The sequence below is a fragment of the Haliotis asinina genome, chromosome 13 (genome assembly GCF_037392515.1).
Source record: "Haliotis asinina isolate JCU_RB_2024 chromosome 13, JCU_Hal_asi_v2, whole genome shotgun sequence".
Classification (NCBI taxonomy): Eukaryota; Metazoa; Mollusca; class Gastropoda; order Lepetellida; family Haliotidae; genus Haliotis; species Haliotis asinina.
Genome location: NC_090292.1, coordinates 39,027,088 through 39,052,088, shown reverse-complemented (window position 1 = coordinate 39,052,088; position 25,001 = coordinate 39,027,088). Strand labels below are relative to the sequence as shown.

The 25,001-nt window shown below is 39.2% G+C and overlaps 2 protein-coding genes across 2 annotated transcripts; both read right to left on the bottom strand.

The window, feature by feature from the left end:
• Positions 1 to 1,637: 1,637 nt before the first annotated feature.
• Positions 1,638 to 8,046, bottom strand: LOC137259895 (short-chain collagen C4-like). The gene is made up of 3 exons (XM_067797541.1): positions 7,971 to 8,046; positions 2,577 to 2,654; positions 1,638 to 2,174 (listed from the first exon to the last, which is right to left on the bottom strand). Exons 1-3 carry the CDS (start codon positions 8,038 to 8,040, stop codon positions 1,702 to 1,704), a joined length of 621 nt encoding a protein of 206 aa, XP_067653642.1. The 5' UTR covers positions 8,041 to 8,046; the 3' UTR covers positions 1,638 to 1,701.
• A 9,251-nt stretch (positions 8,047 to 17,297) lies between these two features.
• Positions 17,298 to 23,290, bottom strand: LOC137260461 (uncharacterized). The gene is made up of 5 exons (XM_067798123.1): positions 22,966 to 23,290; positions 18,920 to 19,095; positions 18,686 to 18,771; positions 18,143 to 18,338; positions 17,298 to 17,872 (listed from the first exon to the last, which is right to left on the bottom strand). Exons 1-5 carry the CDS (start codon positions 23,261 to 23,263, stop codon positions 17,756 to 17,758), a joined length of 873 nt encoding a protein of 290 aa, XP_067654224.1. The 5' UTR covers positions 23,264 to 23,290; the 3' UTR covers positions 17,298 to 17,755.
• Positions 23,291 to 25,001: the final 1,711 nt, after the last annotated feature.

The window sequence follows — 25,001 nt, the reverse complement described above, 5'->3', positions numbered from 1 at the left end:
TGAACTTGGAAAATATCACAGAATAAAGCAAGAGATTCCAACCAAGTCTCGGAAAAACCAAACCATCGGTGAAGACGAGGAAGCACAACAAGTCTTCATTGTGAAAAACAAAGAAATCATAGGCAGTTCACATTAAATTGTTTCGCTGAGACCAACATAATCCAGTGACCCGGAAGCTGATTTTCGGTCGTCATAGTCTCCAGGAAGTTGGCAGGGTGAGGGTGAGCAAAACGTGGTATACGCACTAGCGGAAAGGGATAAGGGACTGATAAAAGCTGTATTTAATAACTAAATCTTTACGAAGGCTTTTGTCAAAAGTGATCTCATACCACGATTGTATTCACTACCAATGCTGACAATCACAACAATACATATGTTCATCCGTGTGTCGAATTTCCGTCATCACTGTTGAAACTAAATCTATTTAATGTACATTTAAATATGTTTAATGCATTTCCTTATTTTTGGCGGGGTTTCATGTTGTCTTTTACCGAAGAGTATAGATACTGAAACATTCCACACATATACTGGACCAAAAATATTTAGGGATATACACAAATGTTGAAATTTTGAATAGTGATGTATTTATTCATTGGCACTCTGATAAATTGTCAGTTATAAAAAATGTCAATATCCCTAACATATTTTGTCTAGTATAGCATGATATTCACATAGAGCATATATTTGAGCATACAGTGTTTCCTGTATGGTAGGCAAGGCAAGGACATCACCACGGACATCTTCAACAAGATACAAGAGTAGTAGGTTTGCCCCGTGGTAGGTAAATACGGCCTGAAAAAAATAAATTATTTTAAAAATTATATGAAATGCACGTTTCACACTGTGATTTGTGACTGCATTAGTGCAGTATCACTGTGTTTTGCATGGGTTAATGGGGACCCTCCGGAACCAGTTTACATGTCTCCTGGTACACCAGAGGTGTGAACACTCAGCCTCAAATGTGCAATGAACTACTTGAATCAAGTTGTGTTGCAGTGGATACGTACGTTGTAGCTAAAAGGGAACTGAAGTCGGTGTGGTAAATCCAGAAGTTGTTTTATCACAAGATACTTCTAAGTGATGTCACTAAAATTGTTAAACCCAACTCACTCACTCACCCACTAACGCACTGAGGCGCGCACGCAGGCACGCAGGCACGCAGGCACGCAGGCACGCAGGCACGCACTCACTAACAATAATCATTCGTGATAGTGAAAATAATTTGCGAGGAGTGGTGTTGCGGTAAACGTTTCTCTTTGCATTACACACCCACGTACAAACAAAAATAATTGTTGAAGGTGTATAGTGAAACGAAGAAAATCGGTGAACTGAATATAATTTGTGATGAAAACGTGTACCTTTTGAACAACACTTTCTGTTTATTAACAATGATTTACTTACTTTGCTAGAAATGCATTGTCAACATGTGTGCATGCGTGGGAATACCTCATACACACACATCACAACTAAAGGAGCGTAGTTATGTGTATACTTGTGTCTCCTTTATAATTTCATTCTCAGTCTAATAATGTATCCACATTTTACGTTTCATAAACCACACTTGCATAGCCTAATCCAGAAGGCAGTTTGTCATGAACAGGGCCAGAATGCTATGATAATAATTAAAACAGTCCACATTTCTTTGATGCACCCGAAACGGTTTTATTCACGTGCATGACAGTGAAGCATCACATCTGTGCTTTATTTCGAGCACACAGTGCATGTCAACTCCCAGTGATTCTTGTAAGGAGGACATGGCAGAGAACCACAGACACCTTCAACAAGATACAAGAGTTGCCCGTTCTTGTTTTCATGGCCACTTCTATCCGCCTCTGCATCTCCATCAACACAAAGATACTCACTAGCAGCGTAGTTATAATGGCCACCCATCAGATACCCTGTGTACTCTACATGCCATCCAGGAAAGCAGGACAACCTGGCAGGCACCATGATGACGCTTGTCTTGGTACTACTTCTACAAACGGCACAGGGAACGTCTTGGTTGTGAAGGTGTTTAAAACTAAACGAATGCTCCTTGGTTTCATATTCTGTACCATAGATGGCACCATCAGTTTGAAATCCTGGAGTGTAGTTTCCATATTCAGGGTTGTCTGGCAGGCACAGGATATTGGCAGGTCCGGCCTTATGACTGTAATGAGTTCCTCCAGCTATACCTGTGGTAATAACACAGCGAGTATAAATGATCCACGGACATGTCCATGGATATTGGAAAAAAGACCCTTGATATAAGACATGCGGTAATGCTTACAGCATGGATAGAAGTATATACAAATCCCCCTTCCTCTGTCACCACGTCCAATGTGACGTCCAACTCAGCAATGCATGACGCACATAATACACCTCAGTTTTTAATTCCCTTGGTTTTCAGTGGTCTATGATGTTTTATTAACTTATGTAAGCAAATCTGTAATTATCAAACGAAAAGCAAAACGCCCAACACTGTAACAGTAACTTACAGAGAATAATTTTATTTTATAACTTGAATACACAGCTTCTCCTCATTTGATCTATGTAAACTACGTATGTAAGAAATGGAGGATCTTGGATTGTATTACCTTTGTATACAAGTTGAGCTCCTGACGGACATTTAGTTTTTCCCCATCGGGTGTAGACAGCTCCGCCCTTAAACCTCACTGTAACACAGATCAAGGCACAAATGGGTATACACTTAGAGTGTGGTTATTTAGAGTTTGTGTTAAACTTTGAAGAAGAATTTGATGTAATATAGAGCAGTGCACGTAAAACACATACACCCACACACTTGGTAAATAGCCGTTACAAACCTGCATGTAAGTTTTATAATGGGTCGTGCTTATAAAAAAACGTATATTGATATGTATACGGTAATGTTTTGAGTAATAATATGACACTATTTACATCACTGACATATATACTCAGTGTCATTAATGAAGCATCAAGCTCTTGGTAACAGTATTTCTTAAAAGTTATACAACCGTCGTTTTTGCTCGAAATATAAACCAGTGTGAAGACAAACAACATCAGATAGGTGAAATGTCACTATTGCGCATTATAACGTCCAATACATTCTGATACAAGTGGCACACGTTTTATACAAATTTTCAGTATGGAAGTCCACCTGTCAGTTAATGTGCGCAAGTTCGTCCTCAATGGAGGACAATACGCGTACATGGATTAATGCACTGCGTTCGCTATTCACTTTTGCCTGTTTGAAATCTCAGGTTAAAATGACACGGTTTGTTTTGCTCTTGTGTTGTTGTGACACATAGCGACAAATTTCTGACCACTTGATCTCCCAGGACGTAAATAGAAGCATGCAAACAAGGTCCACCTGTGTCTTGGACATGTGAGTAGGGTGCACAGAAAATTGAATGACCGCTTCATGTTTTCATTTTAGGTGGTTGGTCTACACAAATAGTACTGATGTTTGCTAGTGCTAAAACGTGTTATCTGTATGTCACGATGTGTCACATTTGTCACCATATCAAACACCATGATAACACTCTCAGTTCTATCATTTTATTTTTGTATATATTTTTTTTACTTTGTTGCATTTTTGGACATTTTTCAGAAACAAGTAACAATGAAAATCTGGAATACATAATGGGCAATCCACTAGTTTCAGCAGAATAGATCACCAGACTACCAGAACCCGTAGAAAGCATTGATGTTACATCTAATTATAGACGAAGTCGTTGTTAGCATATAGAATTCGAACAGGTTATGTTGAAAAACGTGGAAAGGTGTCATACTGTTGTTAAACTTATTTGGAAATATTAGTTCCTTGAACAAAATTAAGATAAGATTTATTGGATCTTTATTTTTGTCTGAATACTCAAACATTGCATGTTTCTCTTCAGTTTTGTGTTTTATTTGTGTTTTAACATATAGCCAGTTCTCATGTTTTTTTGTTTTTTTTCCATACAGGGTTTACCTTGGTGTAAGACAAGAATAGATGGATAATTGTTTCTCTATCTTCGGAGCAGAAACTACAATTACTAGTGTCTTTAAATCCGATCTTTTCTTTAAAAAAGTTTGTTGGCATGATATGATGTAATGGTCTGTAATGGAGCCATTGTAATCCAGTAGCTTTCTTTAGCATTGTTATAAAGGTAAAGTTCTTAGACATATTGTTGTCGTATATAATATTTAGTTCCCATTTCGATGCATGTTGACTTTTTAAACATACACCTGAAATCAAAGTTTTGTATGGGTATTGGGTCCCCTTTAATTCTTACAAAGGTGGTGCATACATCGAGGTAGAACAGGGCTTGGTTTGCGGGTTATTGTCGCTAAATCTGTATTGGTCTTTTGAAAGTATTTTCGACAGATGGAAAAAACCCATGATATTTGAGAAAATTTGTTTTTATATCATATTATTTTAGAAACGTTTCGAATTGAAGGAAATTACCATTATTATCAATTAAATCATTAATCCAATGAACCCCATGTTCATACTATATGCTAAATAGATACAGAGTGATGGCACGATATCACGTCAGACATAAGCCGCTATTTGTCCAGTGAAGCCTTTGAAGCTCCTTTTTATTTTCTCCTTTTCGACGACCACTTTTCGTTTCGTCTTAAATTTACTGGTTGATATAGAAAGATTTAAAAAATATTAAAAGGGTCTGTTTGTAGTCACAGTTCCCAAAGGGAGAATTAGAAATGCCCGGTAAGAGTCACGGCTCGGGGTCGACTATGACACAGATTTACACTGGCATAGAGTCGTACTTTCTGCCTATTCCCCAGGAACGCCAACTGTTGGAAGACCTACAGAAGGATCCGTTTATTGAACATGATTCTAGCTCCATTATATGATGAAGGTGTACAATATACACTGGAGAATACAAAAAGTTGGAGTTAAAGGAAAGAAAAGATATTGGAGAAAGCGATGGAGAAGTGTTCAGTGATTCGGCACGCTTGACATAAGCAGGCAGTAAATATCAAAGCAATGATGCAGAATAGGCAAAGGTCCTCGACCACCGGAGACATGTCTGACTTTAGTGACTTCAAGTAAGTGCTGTTTCTATCATTTTAGACATTTTGCAATGGTGTGCAGCGTGAGAAGTTCAGACAGATACTCTGGAGCTTGACTGTGGTGAAATTTATATACATGGCACAGTTTTTTAGGTTCACATGGTACTTAACAAAACAAGGAGCCAATGTAGGAAAGTGAGATATGGAGTGATGTGATCTCCCTTTGAGTTCAGACATACAATACCGAATTGTTCGTGTCTCTGTATATGCGTGGAGGCAATCCAGCATGTAGTCTACTGCAATAGGTTTGTCTAGATAGCAGGTGCAATAGTCAAGTCTAGAGATCTTACTAAGGCGTGGGCATATTCCGTGGTGGTGTACTGGCGGATTGAGCTGATGATTCTGTTTGTGGTTTGGGATGGTAGATTTTACTAGATGGTTAATGTGGGCATCACGTTGGTTAGATTAGAGTCTATGTACAGACCAAGGTCTTTGGCAACAGGGAAGGTTGAATGACAGATGATGTCACCTTGACACCAGATACTGATAGCTGCTGCTGCCTGTGGGTGCGGGCCATGAAAAGTTCAGTCTTTGAGCAGCAGTTTTCTAGACGCCATTCATCTCTTCATGCCAGACACATAGTCATCAACAATCTGAAGGGGTGCCAGAAGTGAGCTCCGTCCAAAGATAGTAGTGAGTTGGGTGTCAGTGTGCTTGCTGATAACTGCTGGTGGTCAGTTCACATTATGTAGGAACAGAATTAGTCCAAGGATTCTAAGCCAGGTTATACCCTTAACTGACACTTCTTGGTGCCGTTCCATTCCAGAACATTTCTCAAATTATCTACCAATATCAGAAGTTTCTGTGTGGAATGATGTGAACTATATTAAAACTGGGATCTACTGAGTTCATAATTGAGTGGCAGATTTTCTGACACAGGCGTTTCAGTGAGTTTTGATTGAAATGATTAAGTAAGCACATTTGGGTACATTTGAGTTTTAGTTCTCAACAGTCCAATTTGTTGTTTTTAATCACAGGCTAGATTGACGTTATATTTCTTTTAAAGTCACGATGCATTTCTGTGAGCATCTTGGATAGTTCATTATGTACATGTAAGTTAAACGAATCATCTTATGTTGATGCTCAATTCACGTGTATTGTAAACATATTACCTTAAAATCAATTTGGACATGTTTATTATTATGCCCTTTATATTTGCGTTTTCTACTGAAGGGATTTATGTCTAAACACAAATCCACACCAAGTCATGAATGTTGTATTACTGTGGGAAAGATAATCTGTCGATATATACATGTATACATCATATCTATTTAGAAAAAAAAAACAATATCAAAAATAGGTCTACCTTTCAAGCACTTTCTTTCCATTTGCAATGATAAAAAAAGAAACATAAACAACGTCTTGATCTTGTTTCTTTTGATTTCCACGATTGTTTCTTATCTCGGTCAGTTGTTTTCAGTTATATATATATATATATATATTCATAGAATGCAGCTTCGGAAAGTAAAAAGAGATCATTGTAGAACTGAGATACGTGACTTTTCCTCTAGACTCAATGTTTTCAGTTGTTTAGGGTTGGTTTATATTCCTGTTTTCGTGTTGAAATACTATTTGACTATGATTTACTTTCGCGAAGATTCGTTTTAGACCTGGTCTTCCAGAAAACAGTGTTTGTCGTAAGAAGGGATTAACGACTGGGCTTGCTGACTCGGTTCACATGCCATCGTGTCCCAGTTAGGTAGTTCAATGTTCATGCTGTTAATCGCTGGGTCGACTGGCAAAGGCTCGATTAATTACAGAGAGACGACACACTGCTTTAGTATTGCTGAGCGCAGCGTAAAACTAAACTCACTCACTCTATGTTAGTCTCACATACTTGTTAACATGACACAAGGATAAACTGCAATGGGCATTGTAACTAGACTCGTCCTTCCTTGTGGTCCACCTCTCACGTCTTTTTCCTGAAGAACCGAGCTTGATTACGTACGCTCGATTGTATGTGCACGAAAATATTGAACTGGTGGACTTGAATACCATATGGAGAAACCCGAACAATGATAAACATCAACAACTAATGACGACAGAAGTTTTATACATTTGGTAAACGGGACATATAGTACATAATTTAAAATACACATTGCCCTACCCTAATACTTTTAGTACATCGTAGCTTATGAGAGAAATGGTGACAGCTGGAAGTATGTACATACAGTCACTTTGAAATGGACACCTAGTGCAGCATTGCTAGAGTTTACGAGATCGGTTGAAATAGAAATATTGATTATTGCAGCTCGGAAAACATTTTCAGTGCACATTTGTTGTTTGTGTTTGTTCGGTGAGTCGTATGCTTCAGAATGAGATATCACCTGCCAGGTCTTGTAATTGGTGACAAAACCGAGGCTATTTCTGAAGAATTTACTATTACATACGTTAATGTGTATGTTCTAACATTTCAGTACATGGAATAGACAACAGACATTAATTAACTCCTCAGGCCCAGATTAGATCATTTGTACCATAATGTATACCTATCAATGTAATCGAACGCCTTTTTGAAGTCTGTGAAGGCGCTCATTAACCATTCATTAGACGTAAAACTGTTATCAGTTAACGAAAATAGTGTAGTAACACTTGGCGAGACCTGGAACTATTCGTATTGACATGTACGGATGCCCACGATATGGGTCTCCAATGATGACTGATGTAATCAAACTCCACGATAGTTATTATAGTAAGTATCACCCCCTGAATTATGTTACTCAAGAACAAGCAACGGTCCAACATATCACTTGAAATGTATTTGAATTATCCTGTCTTAAAAGCGCAATGCGACAAAGGTCTTCAGTTCCTTCGAATGGTTTGAATATAAGTCCTATGCATGCATTAATTCCAGCAGATCAATGCCGAAAAGGGGGAGCAAAGACCACTAGAAAGATATATTCCATACATTCCAATTTTGGGCAACTTACCCGAAGATACTGTAGTCAGGGAAGCGAGCAAGATGAAGGCTGTCAGTGTTGATATTCGCATTGTCGCCATGCTTGTTTAGTCAAATCAGCTAAGTCTAATTTCATATTTATACAATTTCCTTCCAGGATCTATCACATTCTTCCAGGTCACGCCAGCCTAATTGTGTCACACACATTATGATCAGTTTTAATAACATCTTCTACCCACATACTGCACACGGGTGTGAGGTTACACGTTTGACCGTCTGGCAAACACTTCCGTGTAAAGTATCCAGATAGTGTCCTCATATGGTGTCATGGTCACCTGTTACGAGGTTTCATGTTACGTTGACTATCGTCGCCTGTTAAGGATATGAAATATGTATATTTTTAAATGTTATACTATCACGTTACATGCGATGGCACGTTGCTCCTGAATCAGTATGCAAGTGTTGACTATCGTCAATCCAGATATTGACATAACACTCCATGTGTATGATCCAGGGAGATATATTAGTTGAGTGGGGTGGGGAGTGAGGAGATGGTAGGATATTATTTCAGTGCCACCTGCTGTGTCGTTGGAAAATTAGAATTTCCAGTAATACCCACAATGCCCGTTATGTTAAATTTCCTTCGTGTAGCAGAATTAAGGGCTAATTTCTAAAAGCAGGGACGTTTATGATAAACTGTTAATATTCCTTCTGCAGAGACTTTGAGACATATTCACTTTCACCGTTATTCTAAATTAGTGAAGCAGTGTATGACGATTCCACCAGAATAAAACAATATGAACAAGTAATTCCATTAAAAGACGTGACTTTCATGGTTTCACTAGGACATTATTATACGTTGTATTATTTCAACTTGGAAGGTCTCTCAGTCTTGTTACAGATTCACAACATATATACACATATTTCCAAGTTCGGATTCAAGATTGTGCACGAGGAAAAACATTAGCAGAGCAAACAGTTATCGTCAAAATCCATGCTTATATGTAGTAATATTATTCATGGATGTGTACATGTGGCGATCATTCATTTCATCATGTTCTCCCTGCTGAGTTACTAAACACAGCTGTGGAGGTTAAAGGAATAAACGGAGAAAAATATACGATTTTCTTGTAAAAAGTATGAACCGGGATACTGGATTTGAGAATGGCCACGGACAATCTGATGGGATAATTTAAAAGAGGGTACGTCTATATCTATATCTGTCACTAACTGAAGATGTGGCATTCTGTGTTTGGAAAATACACTAATGCATGTGCAGGTCCCAAGTCGCCCCAAGAGAAAATAATAGGTATGTACTCATGTGACGATGAAGTTCATTTTCCAATCAGTTGTTCGTTACTTGCTACTTATTAGAATGCAACAAAGGAACAGGTGGTGACTGACATAACCACACTTCTGCCTCCTCTTACCTGGTCACCAGAACGTTCTTATTGAGTCATAGCAAATCTGTAAGATAGATGGCAACATCCGATATAATAAGCAATTATGTACAGTTACACTATGGTATGTTTCACTATAGTGTAATTGCAATACACCAATGCTTCCACGTATAAAAAGTGATCATACCGGGTTTATTTTCTGTATATTTTGTGAACTAAGTAATTATCAATTGGAACACAATATTAAAGGTTTTAGTGTTCGTTGTTATGGGTCACATTTCCTACGGAAAGTTATTTAAGCGGTACGCCTCTAAGGCAGTACGTTTAGAGTTACCTCCCTATAGAACATATGTAAACACGAGGCGACGACATTGCTCTCCCTACGGTGTTGGCACTTTCCGTATCTGCCCGAACTTTCGGGAAATGACTGAAAGTATATATAAATGCGAGATGTGACGGACACACATGATTGGAGTAGCATCATAAATCACTGCCAACGTTTGATCTTCATAGCCGGCGTCAGACTGCTCGCTGTTACATTCTGCATAACTCTTTCTCTCTCGCACTAAGACTTTGGTGAGTTTGCTGTATTATAGTTTGTGTATTTGAAATCGGTATTATATATATATACATATATATACATACATATGAAGATCATTTCTGCTACACCCGACATGCGGGTAACCATACTCACTAACTGTAGTCTGCGATATTTAGGATAGACATTTGAAACATTATTGAACTAACAGTTAATCGTAAACATTTGAGTAGATGCAGTGTGAAACGACGCTTGGAAATAAACGTAACCACCAGTTTAATCCCAGGAAACACATCGAACCGTACAGGTGTGTAAAATTACATCAGCATTTAGAAGAAGTACAAGAAGATATGCACTCTATTTTGTCGCATGCATGGCTTATCCACAAGACATTTATGCAGACAGCAGACACAAGTAAATATACATTGCAGAAAACTGAAACAAACAGCAAGCATACAAAGTGCGACACTTTCATGAACATATGTAAAAGAATTAAATATATACTCATGGAACAAAAATTATGGGAACGCATGAAATAGCTGTGACTTTTAATTATTGAAACAGCAAGAACAAAGTTCATACAGATGAAAAGGCTTATGTCAAGTGATGAAAATCAATATCGCGTGTGTCCCCCATGTCTCTGGAGAACTGCTTTGCATCGTCGTGGCATGCTGCGAATGAGTGTACGGATGGTACCAATCAGAATTCTACGCCATTCTTCCTGGAGAGCCATGAAAAATTCATCCAAATTGTTGGGTTGAACAGGTCTGTCCCGAAAATTGCTGCCAAGAACATCCCAAAGACGTTCGATTGGGTTAAGGTCAGGACTTTTAGCTGGTCATTGCAACACCCGGACACCTGCAGCCCTCAGTCTGTCCCGACAAACATGAGCGATGTGAGGGCGGGCATTGTCACGCTGGCACATGAACATTCGACCTGCTGTACGCACAAAAGGGATCACAATTGGGTTCACGGTCTCGTCACGATATCGTACACCTGTTATCCTGCCATCAACACGCACAAGATCTGTTTTGTGGTTAAAGGTAAACCCACCCCACACCATAACAGAGCCCCCTCCATAACGATCATGTTGTTTGATGGTGCAGGCACTGTGACGTTCCCCAATGCGTCTCCAAACTCGAATTCGACCGTCGTTATGGTCTAGTGTGTATCTGTTCTCATCACTAAACATGGTGTTTCTCCATTGACGTACAGTTCTTCCTCCATGGTTCCGCGCCCACTGCAGTCTCAAGCGCTTGTGTTGTTCAGTCATGTTGATTCCAACCAATGGACGGCGGCTTTTTAGACCAGCCGATTTAAGACGATTACGCAGTGTACGTGAACAAATTCTGACGTTTGTTCAACGCCTGAATTCCGTATTGATTTTGGAGGAGGATTTGAACCTGTCTCGCAGAGCAATAAGGCGCAGGGTCCGGTCATCCCATGGAGTGGTTTTCTTTTTCCGTCCATTAACCATGCTTCCATGGATCAGGATATCTCAGGATATCTCGGCAACAGACTTGTGAAAAGTTGGTTCAACCTGTTGTAACGAGCTTCCACCATTAACCATGCCAATTGCCTCCCTTTTCTGTGCCAAAGTTAAGTACTATCTCGCCATGTTAACAATGCTTTTAACCGTTGTGTTTGACAGTGCACATACATGTATTGATTTTGGAGGAGGATTTGAACCTGTCTCGCAGAGCAATAAGGCGCAGGGTCCGGTCATCCCATGGAGTGGTTTTCTTTTTCCGTCCCCGACCACGCCTCATTTTGACGTCAGCAGTCGCTCTATAGCGATTCCAAAGTCAGGATATCTCGGCAACAGACTTGTGAAAAGTTGGTTCAACCTGTTGTAACGAGCTTCCACCATTAACCATGCCAATTGCCTCCCTTTTCTGTGCCAAAGTTAAGTACTATCTCGCCATGTTAACAATGCTTTTAACCGTTGTGTTTGACAGTGCACATACATGTAACGTGTAAATCTAAGTGCATGTAACTTTAGGAGCATGTCGTGCACGTGCATGGAAAGCATTATGGTGAGTTTTAGAGAACTGCTCTTCACGAAAGCGATAAAACATGGCGCTGAAGTTAGTAAACAGCAATTCTGAATTGCCCTAAGAAACATGCATTCTCCTACATTTTTCCATGAGTATATATATTAAGGCATTGATGTACAGAATGACGTATAAAAATCACCTCCTGGGTCTGTGTAAATGTGTAAACTGTAAAATGCAACGCGTCTAATATATACCGTAACAAAGGAAGTTCTTCATGAAATCCTTTTTGTTGAATTTTAGTATGTGTTTTTTTAAATTTCAATTGTAATCATGGAATGGCACAAATCATTCTAAATGATCATTCATGACACAAGACGAATGTTTCACAAATTTAACTTTTATATAATATATTGAGACTGAGGCAAGTTAACTAAGGAGGTAGATAAAATATTCAGATAATACGTGCCAATTTGATGATGTTTTCCGGTTTAACACTCTGTTCAAACTTGTACAGAGTAGAATAAAGTATAAACAGTAATTTTCATAGTAGATTTTGTACGTCACTAGTCCTATCAAAACTTACTAGCCCACCCGCTTTCCAACTGCAACTGCTTTCCACAGGAAAGTTAACTCAGATAATTGCATGATATCTCATTTCATATATATGACCAATCCAACTGAAACAAGTTTACTCCATGTCCTTCATCAACCCACCTATATTATGTATATACTTTAACTTCTAACAACAAATGATGTTGAATTTCATATAGTTTGGAGAGTGTGAGCTCCCATGCCAATCTGTATTAGTCGTGAAACATTTAGTTGAAGTCAGAATCTCGAAGTGCACATTTTAATGACCTATGTCTTTGAATAAAAGAAGTGTTAACATGATCTATTTCATGAATGACGTTTGATACACTTTCTCATGACGAAATGATTATGTGCACATTCTTTGGATTAAATATACACCTGGAAATTAATCAAGCAACACCCCAATTTTTTCTATTGGAGCAACTTTGAAGTGTTCTGACAATCAAAATATGCCGGGTTGATATAGTTTGACACTTTTTTATTCAACAGACGATCTCTGACAAACAACTTAAAGGGAAAAAGTATCAAGACTTTGCTTTATTGCAACGAAATCCAAATTCTTAAAACTGTCTTAAATTCATGAAAAAATGGACACAATTTACTATTCATCCACAGACGTTGTTGTCAGGTGTATTAACACAAATGTCACATGGAAAGAAAGAACAGTCATCTGAGAGTCTGCACACCGACTTTCATCAATATCTAGTGTGTCCTCCCTGCGCACGCACCACCGATTCCAGACGCCTCCTCATTCCTTGGATGAGTCTCCGGATCTGATTCTGGGGGATCCTGTTCCACTCCTCATGCAGGGCAGCCGTCAATTCGTTGAGATTATGGACTGGTGGGTCTCTCTGCCTCACACGACGGCCAATAAAGTCCCACAAATGTTCAATGGGGTTGAGGTCAGGGCTCATGGCAGGCCATGGAATTCTGTCAATTGCATTTTGCCGCAAAAAATCATTTACAGCATGCGCCCTGTGAGGTCTAGCATTGTCGTCCATAAATATGGGTCTCGTTGCCAGAGGATGGTTCTCAAAATGAGGTACCACAGCCCTGTCAAGAACCTCCTGTTGGTAACGAACACCGTTAAGGTTGCCACGGATGGTAATGATATCCAACTTGCAGTTCATGGAAATGCACCCCCATACCATAACGGAACCTCCCCCAAAGGCCACAGTCTCCTGGATGTTCCGTGGAGCCATTGCTGTGTTCCTCTGCCTCCAGACCCGAGTACGACCGTCCACCATGTGCAGCAAGAACCGGCTCTCATTTGAGAAATGGACCTTCCTCCAAGAGGCAATGTTCCAGTGCAAACGGTCATTACACCAGGCCAGTCGGGCTGCCTTATGGGCTGGAGACAGTCTGGGTCGCTTGATTGGCCTCCTTGCCCGGTATCCTGCAGCTTTCAGACGATTCCGAACAGTCCTGTTCGAGATGGGTCTCCCTGGAAGCCACTCCTGTCTCAACCGAGAGCTCGAGTCGAAGGACCTGCGCCGTACAAGTCTCAGTAAAGCTCTGTCCTCCCGGACTGTGGTCTTCCTGGGTCTTCCTGGTCTAGGCAGGTCTTTAACTTCATTAGTGACCCGGTATTTTTTCAAAAGTTTTGAAATTATGGAATGATGTCGTCCGATTTGAGTCCCGATTTGTCTTAGAGACATACCAGCATTCCTCATGCCGATTATTTGCCAACGAGTGGCCTCTGATAATTTCCTACGTGCCATGACATTGAAATGAATGAAAAACCGAATGCAATCGACAACCTGCGCTTGTAAACACCCCAGGGAAAAAGTGCATTTTTCGAAAGTTGAGGTTAAAGCAATGCACGTGCGCTGTGCAAGCTTCACGTGCGTCATATCAACCCATGAAAAGCTCATGCTGTATGTCAATACATCAAAATTGAATAATCAATCATCAAAATTACTTCGTTAAACTTTGTTAAGTTTTTATGTGTCTTTGAATTTGGTGTTGCTTAATTAATTTCCATATGTATAGAATAATGGAAAAGATTGAAACTTAGCCTTGTAAATGAAAGAAGCCAACGTTTAGCAAGAAAAAACATCAGCTCGTGAAACATTATTGCTGCTACATGTCATACACCATTAATAATTTTCAGGTCTAATCTAACCGTCGATAAATACGAAAAGGTAATTTTAACCTATTATTCAAATAGTACAACTTCAAGTTTATTTCAAATTTTCACGTTTTCACAAATACAATGACCAGATAAAACCCGTAGACGAAACTTCCTGTTAATATAATCCATTTGTAAGATGGCGTAATATCCCCTTGTCTTTTTCTTTTATATTTTCACCTTTTTCACCACAGTATGCTATAACGTTCATGAGTGGTAAAAAATCATGCATGTTGTTACGAGTGTGTATTTTCTGTATACTTTTGTTATTAATTAAGTAATATTTATCATTGGGTCACAACATTTAGTGTTTTGAATAATAATTATGATGGGTCACATTTCGTTTTAATAGCTGGTCAACACTTTTAGGATTCTGGTTTTCCGGAAATTGCGCCTAGTTTTCTATGTGTTTACTTCCGGGAGACGTATTCGAAGGCATTCTACAGTGTTGACGATGTCCGTTTGTGTCCGAACTTTCGGGAAATGGCTAAATATATATATAAAGGCTGTTTGCCGTGTTGCGACACGGACATTCATCACTGGAGTTACATCACCGTCATCATCTGCATCCGTCAACGCCTTATTTACATCATCCGTTGTCAAACCGATCGTCTTGTTTACCTTCTGCATAGAACTTTGATTCTCTCTGCACAAAGAGTTTGGTGAGTTTGCTACTAAATGTATTTTGTGACTCATTGCCTTAGATACTGTCTCACTTATATTGTATTTGAAATATGTATTGTGAAATTGACTTGTGACTTTGCATATCTTGCACTCGTTGCATAATAGTACAATTTGAATCTTTTAAACTTGTCTTTGTTCTGTTTTGCTGGTTCACAAGGGATTTCTTACATTGTTTGTCGCGATGTGTAATTGTAACAACTTCGTATTGGGGTATACTGGTGCTACTTACGTGTAGCAAAAGCGCCCTTTGTTTTAACAGTAGTACAATTTAACAAATAACCCGTAAAAACATAATCTACCCTACTCTATACAGTCGAATATTATGTTTCTTGTCTTTCTTGGAAATAGCAACACCTGCTCACGTTACAATTTTGGTGGTAGATGATTTTTGAAGTTGTAAGAGTAATGTCCCTTTGTTGACCCTATGCATATTATTAGAAGACAGTTGTAGATCGCCTTGACATTGGATTCAAATCAAACATTTAGCCTGTTGGTCGTCTATCATCTGCTAGTATCTTTTGTGCCTTTAACATATTCTGAACAAAGTATTTATGTTTCACAAAACATCCGTAATGTGCGAAGTAGTGAGTGAGTTTAGTTTCACGCCGCTTTTAGCCATATTCAAGCAATATCACGTCGGAAGCCACCAAAAATGGACTCCACACATTTTACCAATGCGGGTATCGAACCTGGATTTTCGAGCGAACGTTTTATCCACTAGGATACCTCACCGCTTCTTGTGCAAACCACTGACAACTATTCCAATTATAATGATCGCCCCGTCTTAAAATATTTAGAATCCGATACCATTCACACACGAACACATATAACCAGTATTACCATTTAAAAGTTCAAGTTGCAATAACAGTCATATATGCTTCTTGATAAAAGTCGAAAGGTGTTGGAGAAACTCGTCCATGGTATGAAATAGTAGACCACAAGTACAGCCAAAATTTTGAGATGACCCCCCGACTTGAAACGCTTCACAGAACAATGTATCTAGACAAGGCCGGACACTTCGATGTACCCGATCCCGATTGAAAGCCGATTTTGCCCCTTAACTAAACTATCTTGACAATGGCGGACGATAGCAAGGATATAAGGCTGCATAAAAGGGGTGTGGTTAAACCATGCCATCTCATTGGTCGACGCTTGCTATTGTCCGCCATTTGTGCCCAGATCGTTTACTTGATCGGCTTTGAATTGACTTGTAAAAATAACGATGAAAAACTGTTAGATGTCATGAGTGGTGATCGATAGGACAATCACCAATGATTATGTTTAGATGAAGTTTTAATCGATTGCATGCTATGTTAGCGTAGAGATCGGCAAAGCAGGCGGGTGGAGTACACCGAAGTGTCCAGCCTTGTCTAGATATATTGTACTTTGAAGTGCTCAAAATTTTGATACTTTTGAATAAAATCTTTAATCCCCGCAACGACACGAGCGCCTGTGAACTGAGCTGGGTTAGTAACTGGTTAGCAGGTGCCAGGTTAATGATCCAGCAAGGTTGAGCTGTCGGGATCGAGCCTACCTGTGACCGGGTGCAGAAACCTTGGAGTCACCTTTGTGTGCAGATTATTCCAGTGTTGTCACAACCCCTAGTGTACAGTACACAACCCTGTGCACTTAAAAGAACCCACGGATAAGTTGGTATATGACCAGATGGTGGCCACATGGATACGTGCAAGCACCTAGTTGCGGGTACAGCAACGTGCAGTGAACTTGGACAAAGTACTGTGACTGTGTATCCCAGTCCACCCAACTGTGAATGAGTAAGTCGTTAGGATGAGAATGCCTCAATAAACTCGGTGCCGCAAGTGGCAGCAAGTGTTGTATACTCCTCAGGGAGTTGAGATTGAAATGCCATGTGCTGTTGAGATTGACATCCAGTGATCGAGGGGAAAATGCCAGCACACTGAGCATGCACTAGTGCGTGGATATGTGCGCTATATAAACATCCTATAACTAACTAACTAACTAACTAACTAACTAAAAGAAAAGAAACGATTATTAACACTTATGATAACACTTCTTTACATTCACTGTGGAAAGGAGTTTTTTTTTAATCATGACTGGTCTCAATAACGTCTGGTCGATTGCCAATAAAATCAGAAAACAGAATGTAACATTCCTCTTCCCTCTTGAACAAGTAAATTTCATTATCAAATTATTGTTCTGCTACCATACTTGTTACACAATTTAACTTCTTACAATTTCAAGCACTAGAATGTGATTCAAACGTTGATTATAACGCTGAGACCAAATGTGTGTGTGTGTGTGTGTGTTATTATTTCTTTTCAGAAGCTCTCTTTAACTCAGAACAACAATAATTATTAAAGAGTCAGACCACCTGTGTGTGAAATCAGCTTTCATGAGGATTACATCACAATAAGTGCTCTTGAGTTTCAAAAGATTTTGGACAAGCTTGGCAGTTGGTGAAAGGAGCATAGACACACAGGACATGAGCAGCTATCACGGGTATTTGAGTTCCACTGACTCCAAATAACTGACAGAGATGCTGAGGGACATAACGTCTTCCACACGCTTCCTTATTGGGGCTTCGAGGAAACTATCACCGTCAATGAAGGTCTGAAATTTAAAAGTGGGGACACATCATTCATCATCTTAAACAACCCTTGCTTATCGTTTGCGGCAAATCGTTAGATTGGATGTCTAGAGTAGGTACCGTGGTCGATACAATGACGCGAAAACAACTTCTTACTTTTGAAATAACCATTGGTTCCAAAATATGTTTGAAAAGTTTGTTCTCTGTGTTCGTTAACTGTATCCAATCGCGGTGCTTCTCGAACACTGGCGACAGGGGATTTCTTATAGCTTTTGTCACAGCAACGCACTCACCAGGAAATGAGTAGGTGTTATTCTGACGCTGATGTCATGTACCACGTTAGGAGAGAAGACGAAAGTCGACGCAGTGATCTCTGTATCCCAGAGTCCACCTGCTGACCTCGTGTTGTAGACCGCTTCAGCTTTCCACCATCGGATAGAAAAGTGGAACACATGACTGCTATCGGCAGTGCGCAGATTAATGGTCGAACTGAAGTAGAGGCAGAAACAAATTGACCTTACCCAGCTACTTCTCACATGGTATGAAATAGGTCAGGGGTGGGTTCAGGTCAGTTTCACTGAAGATGTGATCAGTTTCTGTTGTGCATACGACCCGTAAATGTCCAGGTTAGAATACTGACCATCGGTAACCCAAGCTCGCTGCCTTGTTTAACAAATGCCATCGATTTCCAATTACGCAGATCGATCCTTATGCTGCTGATCACTTGATTATCTGGTCCAGACTAGATTATTTACAGACCCCTACCATATAGCTGGAATATTGATGAGTTTAAGATTAAACACCTTCACTGTTCAGTCTCTGATGAGAAAACTTACACATTTTCTCCTTCGCCAGCCATTCTCACGGAGATTTCTGCCCCACTTGATAACGGTGCAGGCAGACGAGTCCAAAATGGATAGGGCTAATGTCAACAACAAAAAAGTATATTTATTTCTTCAACGAATATCCACATTGAATGCTCAGTTTAGCACCCAAAATGATGGGGATCGTTATTATATTTCAATCACGACAATGTAGTTTATTCTCAACATATCGCAAATACAATATACCTGATTGGTCCAGCGTGTTTGTGCACACATCCCGATGTTGATGACCCCAGAGTCAAGATGACAGAGTAACTGGGGCGATGGAAAATACGAGAATCCGCTTCTACAGGCAACACTCACAGATTGGTTTACGACTGCCAGTGACACAGCATTCTCCAGGCGGAATTCGTTGCAATCAACTGAAAAGAATTAAACAAATAGACTGGACCCAGAATCACGCGAAGTGGAACTATGCACATCATGATGAATAAAAAGAACACTTAAACATGTTCATTTGGTTTTCCGATATGATTGATGAAATTGATCAGAAGATGGAAAGTTGCAACTAATAAAGCAGTGTAAAGTGTAGAGCAGCTTTGTTTTGTTCTTGCTCCTGGACAATCCCAAACTGACAAGCAAGAAACCGCCCCCGTCGGAATTACCCTTCCTTACATTGGCAAGACCTCCCATCAAATTAGCGGACTCCTTAAGCACCAAGCCGGCATCGGCACCATCTTCTCTGGCTATCCAACCATCAGGACCATCCTCCAAGCCAATGGCCGTAACCCACCCTCCAGCATGCAGCAACAAAAGGAGTGATTTACAAGATAAACTGTGAATGTGGCGATTCATATATAGGTGAAACCTCCCGCCCTGGTGACATCCGCATAAAAGAAACACAAATCCTCTGCAGCAAATCTCCAAGGCAGACAGCAAATCAGCCCTCTCAGACGATCAACAAAAATTCCCCAGTCATCGCATCAAATTCGACGAATTCGAAGTCCTGTCCATCAAAAAACATGGCTTCCCAAAAAGGAAACTGTTGGAAGCTATCGAAATCCGCCGCCAAAAACCTTCGATCAGAGACCAAGGATACTACATACCATCGGCCTATGAAGAACTAATCAAACCATCTAAGCATTGTGTCTGTTTGTTGTTACTACACATCCCACTCACTGGCTTCATCACTAGTGCTGTTTGTTGTTTTAGTTCCCTACTGGTCTCCTCCAGTTATGTACCACTTGTTTACTCTATCACATGTTGTTGTTAATATTCATCCGCTGCTAGAATATATAAGCTTCTCATTGTTTGGTTGTATTCACATTTAGCCTGAAAACGACATAAGAATCTACATCGAAACGTCGCTCAACGTAATAAACAAGAAATTGTAATCCATAAAGCTGTATGTTACTTTTTGACTCACCGACTTCAAGACTAACTATTAAACAAACATCAAGTTCAAGTACTTAATACATTCAAGGGTGTTTGGTCATTGCATTGCATACTAGTATCACAGAAACTTAGGGTCATAATTATTTTCTTGGCAAGAGAAAAACATGTGAAATACAGCTGTGGGCCGTAGGAATGATCGAAAAGACGAAATGATTTTTCGATTAACAAATCGATGAACTGTTAAATTATTCAAAACATCTGTTGCTGAAACAAAATACGCTGACTACTAATTGGAAATTTATAATCGTTGTGAATTGACTACGCACGTTCTAATCCAGTTAATGATACAACTTCGTACACAAAATATAGCTCTTAAAACTGGAATATTCCCTTCCCTTTTGTCGACTATATAGTTCGCATGATCAATATGTCATTAGTTTCTCCGTCATAAGAGCTAGGGGTAATTAATTCAATTAATAAGCTTAAAACACTTCATATAGTTTTGATCAATTGAAAAATCAATCCCCAATGAACGTATTGATGCTATGGACAATCCGGAGGACTGTAAAGCTAGTAGTCATGTGTCGTAACGCCAAAAAATGAATAAATGTTGTTAAACTCAACTATAAATATTTTTGTATGTGTTGTTTCAGAATATTCTGAACACAATGGCAATTTCCCTATAACATGGACTAAAGGACGGGTTCCACCACTACACATGATAGGCAAGAAGACACAGATTTATAATTATAGAAAAAAGATATGTCATGGGAAAGTTATCTACGTTACAAGAAGTTAATGGGCTTTTTTTTGTTTTGTTTTTGTTTTGTTGTTGTTTTGTGCATTTTCATTTTTGATTTTTTGTATTTTGGGGGTTTTTTTTGTTGATATCAGAAAGGCATTCGATTTGATTACTCGTAAATTATTGCCCTTCTCAGTTTGAAATACAGGTTTTCATGATGAAATATTTACACTATTATTGAGCATGGACTCAAAGTTTAAATCTGCTGTTAAACTTTCAAACAGTTTGGTCAAAGGATACTGAAGTTCTTGTTCAGAAAGCATCAAATGCCTTAGATTATGTTCAATAATTACAATGTGGGTTTAAGAATACTTTCTCTTTAGTTTTGTTCAAGACATTTGATTCTCAGATGTAGCCATCCTTACTCTATTCAGGTGAATTGTGGGCTTCACTAAAGAAGTGAACGCATTAAGCCTGTTGTATTAAGTTTTGTGAACATGATATTGGTGTAGGTAGTGTAATATTGTTCCACTTGGTGAATAGGGTAGATATGGCGTGTTTTCTGATTGCCATAAATGGTTAAAGTTGGTTAAAGTTGGTTAAAGTTGCTATCAATGCCTTATACAGTGTTCCCAGAAATTATTGAGAAAATCTTTGTTTGTTTTTTTTCTAATGATGCTAAGATTGGAAAAAGGGCTTTCACTATGCACTAAGCATACTAAATAAGGGAGACAACTCTTGAAGGCTTAGAAGGCAGCTCATTACGTCAAGAGTTATCTCCCTTGTCTGAGCAGACGGCTTCCTGTGTTGACATGGCAGAATTTACAGCAAGAGAGAAACGAAAGCTCATTCTAGATGATTTTGAAAGGGGTGAGGCTGATGCTAAAGTGTTAGCTTGTAGACATGGTATTTCTCTGACTACAGTATACAGAACTTTGAAGAATATTCAAACAGGAACCGGGATAGAGCACAAAGCAGGGGCAGGTCGGCCTAGGAAATTCAGTGTTGTGGATCGCCGAAGACTTGGGCAGATTGTGAGTAGGGGCAAATTGAAAAGTGTTGAGAACATTAGAAATGAAATGATTAGCAGAGGAAGTCCTCAGGTATGCAATGAAACAGTTAGGCAGGAATTACAGAGACTTAATTGGGTGAAAAAACGCGGAATTCCCTCGCCGTTGATGAAAGATGCACAAAAGGAAAAACGTTTAAACTGGTGTCAGGCTCATGAAAATCAAGATTGGGATAATGTTTTCTTTTAGGATGAAAGTTCTGTTTGGCTTTTCCCTAATTGTGTGAAAATTTGGACCAAAGATACTGTCAAACCTATCTACCAGCGACCAAAACATAGCGCGAAGTTTCACATGTGGGGTGGCATATCGGCTCGCGGAGTGACGCCATTGTGTGTTTTCACGGGAAACTTGACAAAAGAGAGATACGTTGACATTCTAAATGGTCACCTTCTTCCGACAGCACAAACACTGTATGAAGATGATTGGATTTTCCAGCATGACAATGACCCAAAACACACTGCGCGCTACACAAAACAGTGGTTGTCGGGCGAAAATGTTCAAGTTTTAGACTGGCCCAGTTACAGCCCAGACCTAAACCCAATTGAGAATGTGTGGGGAGTCATAAAGGACAGAAAAAACCAAAAGGGACTGAGAAATATTGACGATATGAAGGCCGAGGTGGTCCAATATTGGGATACCCTGTCACACGATTACCTACAAACTTTGATGGGTAGTGTGCCTAGGCGTATTCAGACATGCATTGCTGAGCGAGGAGTACTAAAACAAGACTGAGACTGTAAAAGGATTATGTTTTAACATGTTTATGTAAGTAAAACGCCAGAAGTTAATAAACGTAATGAGTTACATGACGCAACATGATTCTCAATAATTTCTGGGAATACTATATATATATATATATCCATAAAATACTTTTTTCGTTTTTTTTCACCTTCAAAGTACTAAAGTAGATACAACTGTATGTATCAAATGTATCAATGTTATTGCGGTTCACTTCTTATAATTGCCATCACTTTGTTGCCTTTCAACAGTAGTGGAGACTCATTCGATGTAAAAGCGAGACTTATTTTCTGGAGATGATATACAGTATTTATTCAAATATAGTTTTACTTGAGAATTTTGCTCACCTGCATAGTACTGCCACCCTGTGTCGTCAGTACCTCCTGTGTTCACGAAGGACTTGTATAGGCGACATCGTTGAGACACTGTGTTGTACAGCAGCATGTTACAGATGGGGTGACGGTAACAACGTTCCGTGCATAAAGACCCTCCTTCTACGACGTGCTCAGCTACAAGTGTTTCGGTATACAAGACGCCATCTAAGCCTGTGTGTCGCAGAAATTGTAAATCTCCACATGATGAAGATGCTGACATTGCCCTACACAGTATCTGGAGGAACAGTATGAGGAACACCCAATGGAACATGGTGATTCTTCAAGATTGAAGCAACGGCTGTTACAGGAACAACCTTCCAATCGATCTGCATAGTATTGATCTGTATATTACAGTGACATCACTGACAAAGCAATAACAGTATACACAAGATCGGAGGTATGATAGGATCCACAAGCTACTTTAATATATTACTTAATATAAATAGAAGTTCCTATTTCAAGAGTGTCAGGGCAAACGTTCTCTCATTTTGCATACCAGACGGATAATTCTGACCAACGTCAGTTCAGTGCCCCTCGGTGGTAAGGCTTCTCGGAGATGGCAGTCATAGAAAGCATTATGTTATCCAAAGCCCAGTCACACTTGTTACACGTATCATAGGCATATTGATGAGATGAACAAGGTAAATACACTTTTGTCGGGCTGCATGGCTGTAGTGTTAATGATTATTTTCTTTGTTCTCCTGAACTCTTTTCCAACATAAGTATGCTGGATACAGCTGACCGATTAAACACCTTTCATCTACCTTTGAATCTCAGGTGACAGTTTCCAAACATGAACATGACTAAAGGTAAATCCACATCGAAAATCTCCTGTAATGAGAAATATGTTTGGTGTGAGTCCTTATGTAACACTTTCTTTACGACACCTCTAAAAGAGAACTGCTCCTGGTTATCGGTCTTTTACATTGAGAGAATGTAGAAATGATATTGATCATTTTGTAAATATATCGATTCTGCAAGCTCTATGAAAAATAACGTGTATCGATCGCACCGCCGCGAAACAGTACACCTCTTATTACGAGGTGTAGGAAACCAAAAGAAAAAAAAATGTTATAGAAAACTGTTATGCGTGGGACATGAGGAAAGAAATGCTGAAAAGGACATCTCAAAGTCTGACCTCATTTTGTAAACAAAATAGATGTTTAAAAAGTCGACAAACACCAAAGAAATTTATATGCGATAGGCAAATGGTTAAATCATTTGTAAAATGTATTTCATACTGATTTTCTATTTAATGATCGTCTTAATAGTTGTTCTTTGCAGGATGATACAAGACGGGGTGAGTTTTTCAGATGTAAGATATCACTTGTACAACACTCATCCAAAGAAATGTCTATCGTCCTCAACATTCTAGAAATTAAGATCATCAACATAATGGTAGGGTATGGAAAACGGTTTTCGAAAGATGCAAGAGAATGTGCCGTGTATATAATTTCGGTATAGAAAATCTTCATTTTGTACGGGCAGGTCCTTTTCATGGAGAGTTGTGTAAGAATTATACAACTGAAGAGTATCAGGTAAGCCACCTTCATTAGCATTTAAAATGCGTCTTTCTTCAAATGACCGGCATGACATTGTGGTAATAAAAGTGTCAGATCATATCAATTATGCTAGTATTAAACGTAAAAATTTGATATACAGTCTTTGACATCCGACGTAATTCACGATTTGTAACGTAATGTTTTAGTACATGTATGACTCCAAGGTCTATGGACGGAACTTCTTTTTACAATAGACATATGTAGACTTCCATTGCACCTTTATTTCCATTTGCTTTGTGCTAGTTGTGCAACTCTCCATCATCAGACGTTCATACAGCTAATATGCATTCTCTCTATGATCAATTCCTGGAATCCGATTTTATCATTGGGGATTGAATAGGTACCACACAGTCTGGGCTGGTACAACAACAAATACTAAAGGTGAGTTCAAATCATGCATTTTTAATGACGGTTATAGCACGTATTCACATCCTGGTACAGGAATCT

Bases quoted from the DNA above. Each gene is read 5' to 3' on its own strand.
- LOC137259895 (XM_067797541.1), bottom strand. From the start codon at position 8,040: ATGGCGACAATGCGAATATCAACACTGACAGCCTTCATCTTGCTCGCT. The intron at 2,655-7,970 runs GTAAGTTGCCCA...TCTGTGTTACAG, and splicing joins CCTGACTACAGTATCTTCGG to TGAGGTTTAAGGGCGGAGCT. The intron at 2,175-2,576 runs GTAATACAATCC...TTATTACCACAG, and splicing joins AGCTCAACTTGTATACAAAG to GTATAGCTGGAGGAACTCAT.
- LOC137260461 (XM_067798123.1), bottom strand. From the start codon at position 23,263: ATGTTCCATTGGGTGTTCCTCATACTGTTCCTCCAGATACTGTGTAGG. The intron at 18,772-18,919 runs GTATATTGTATT...TGTTGACATTAG, and splicing joins AAACACGCTGGACCAATCAG to CCCTATCCATTTTGGACTCG. The intron at 17,873-18,142 runs GTGAGTGCGTTG...TTTAAATTTCAG, and splicing joins TAACACCTACTCATTTCCTG to ACCTTCATTGACGGTGATAG.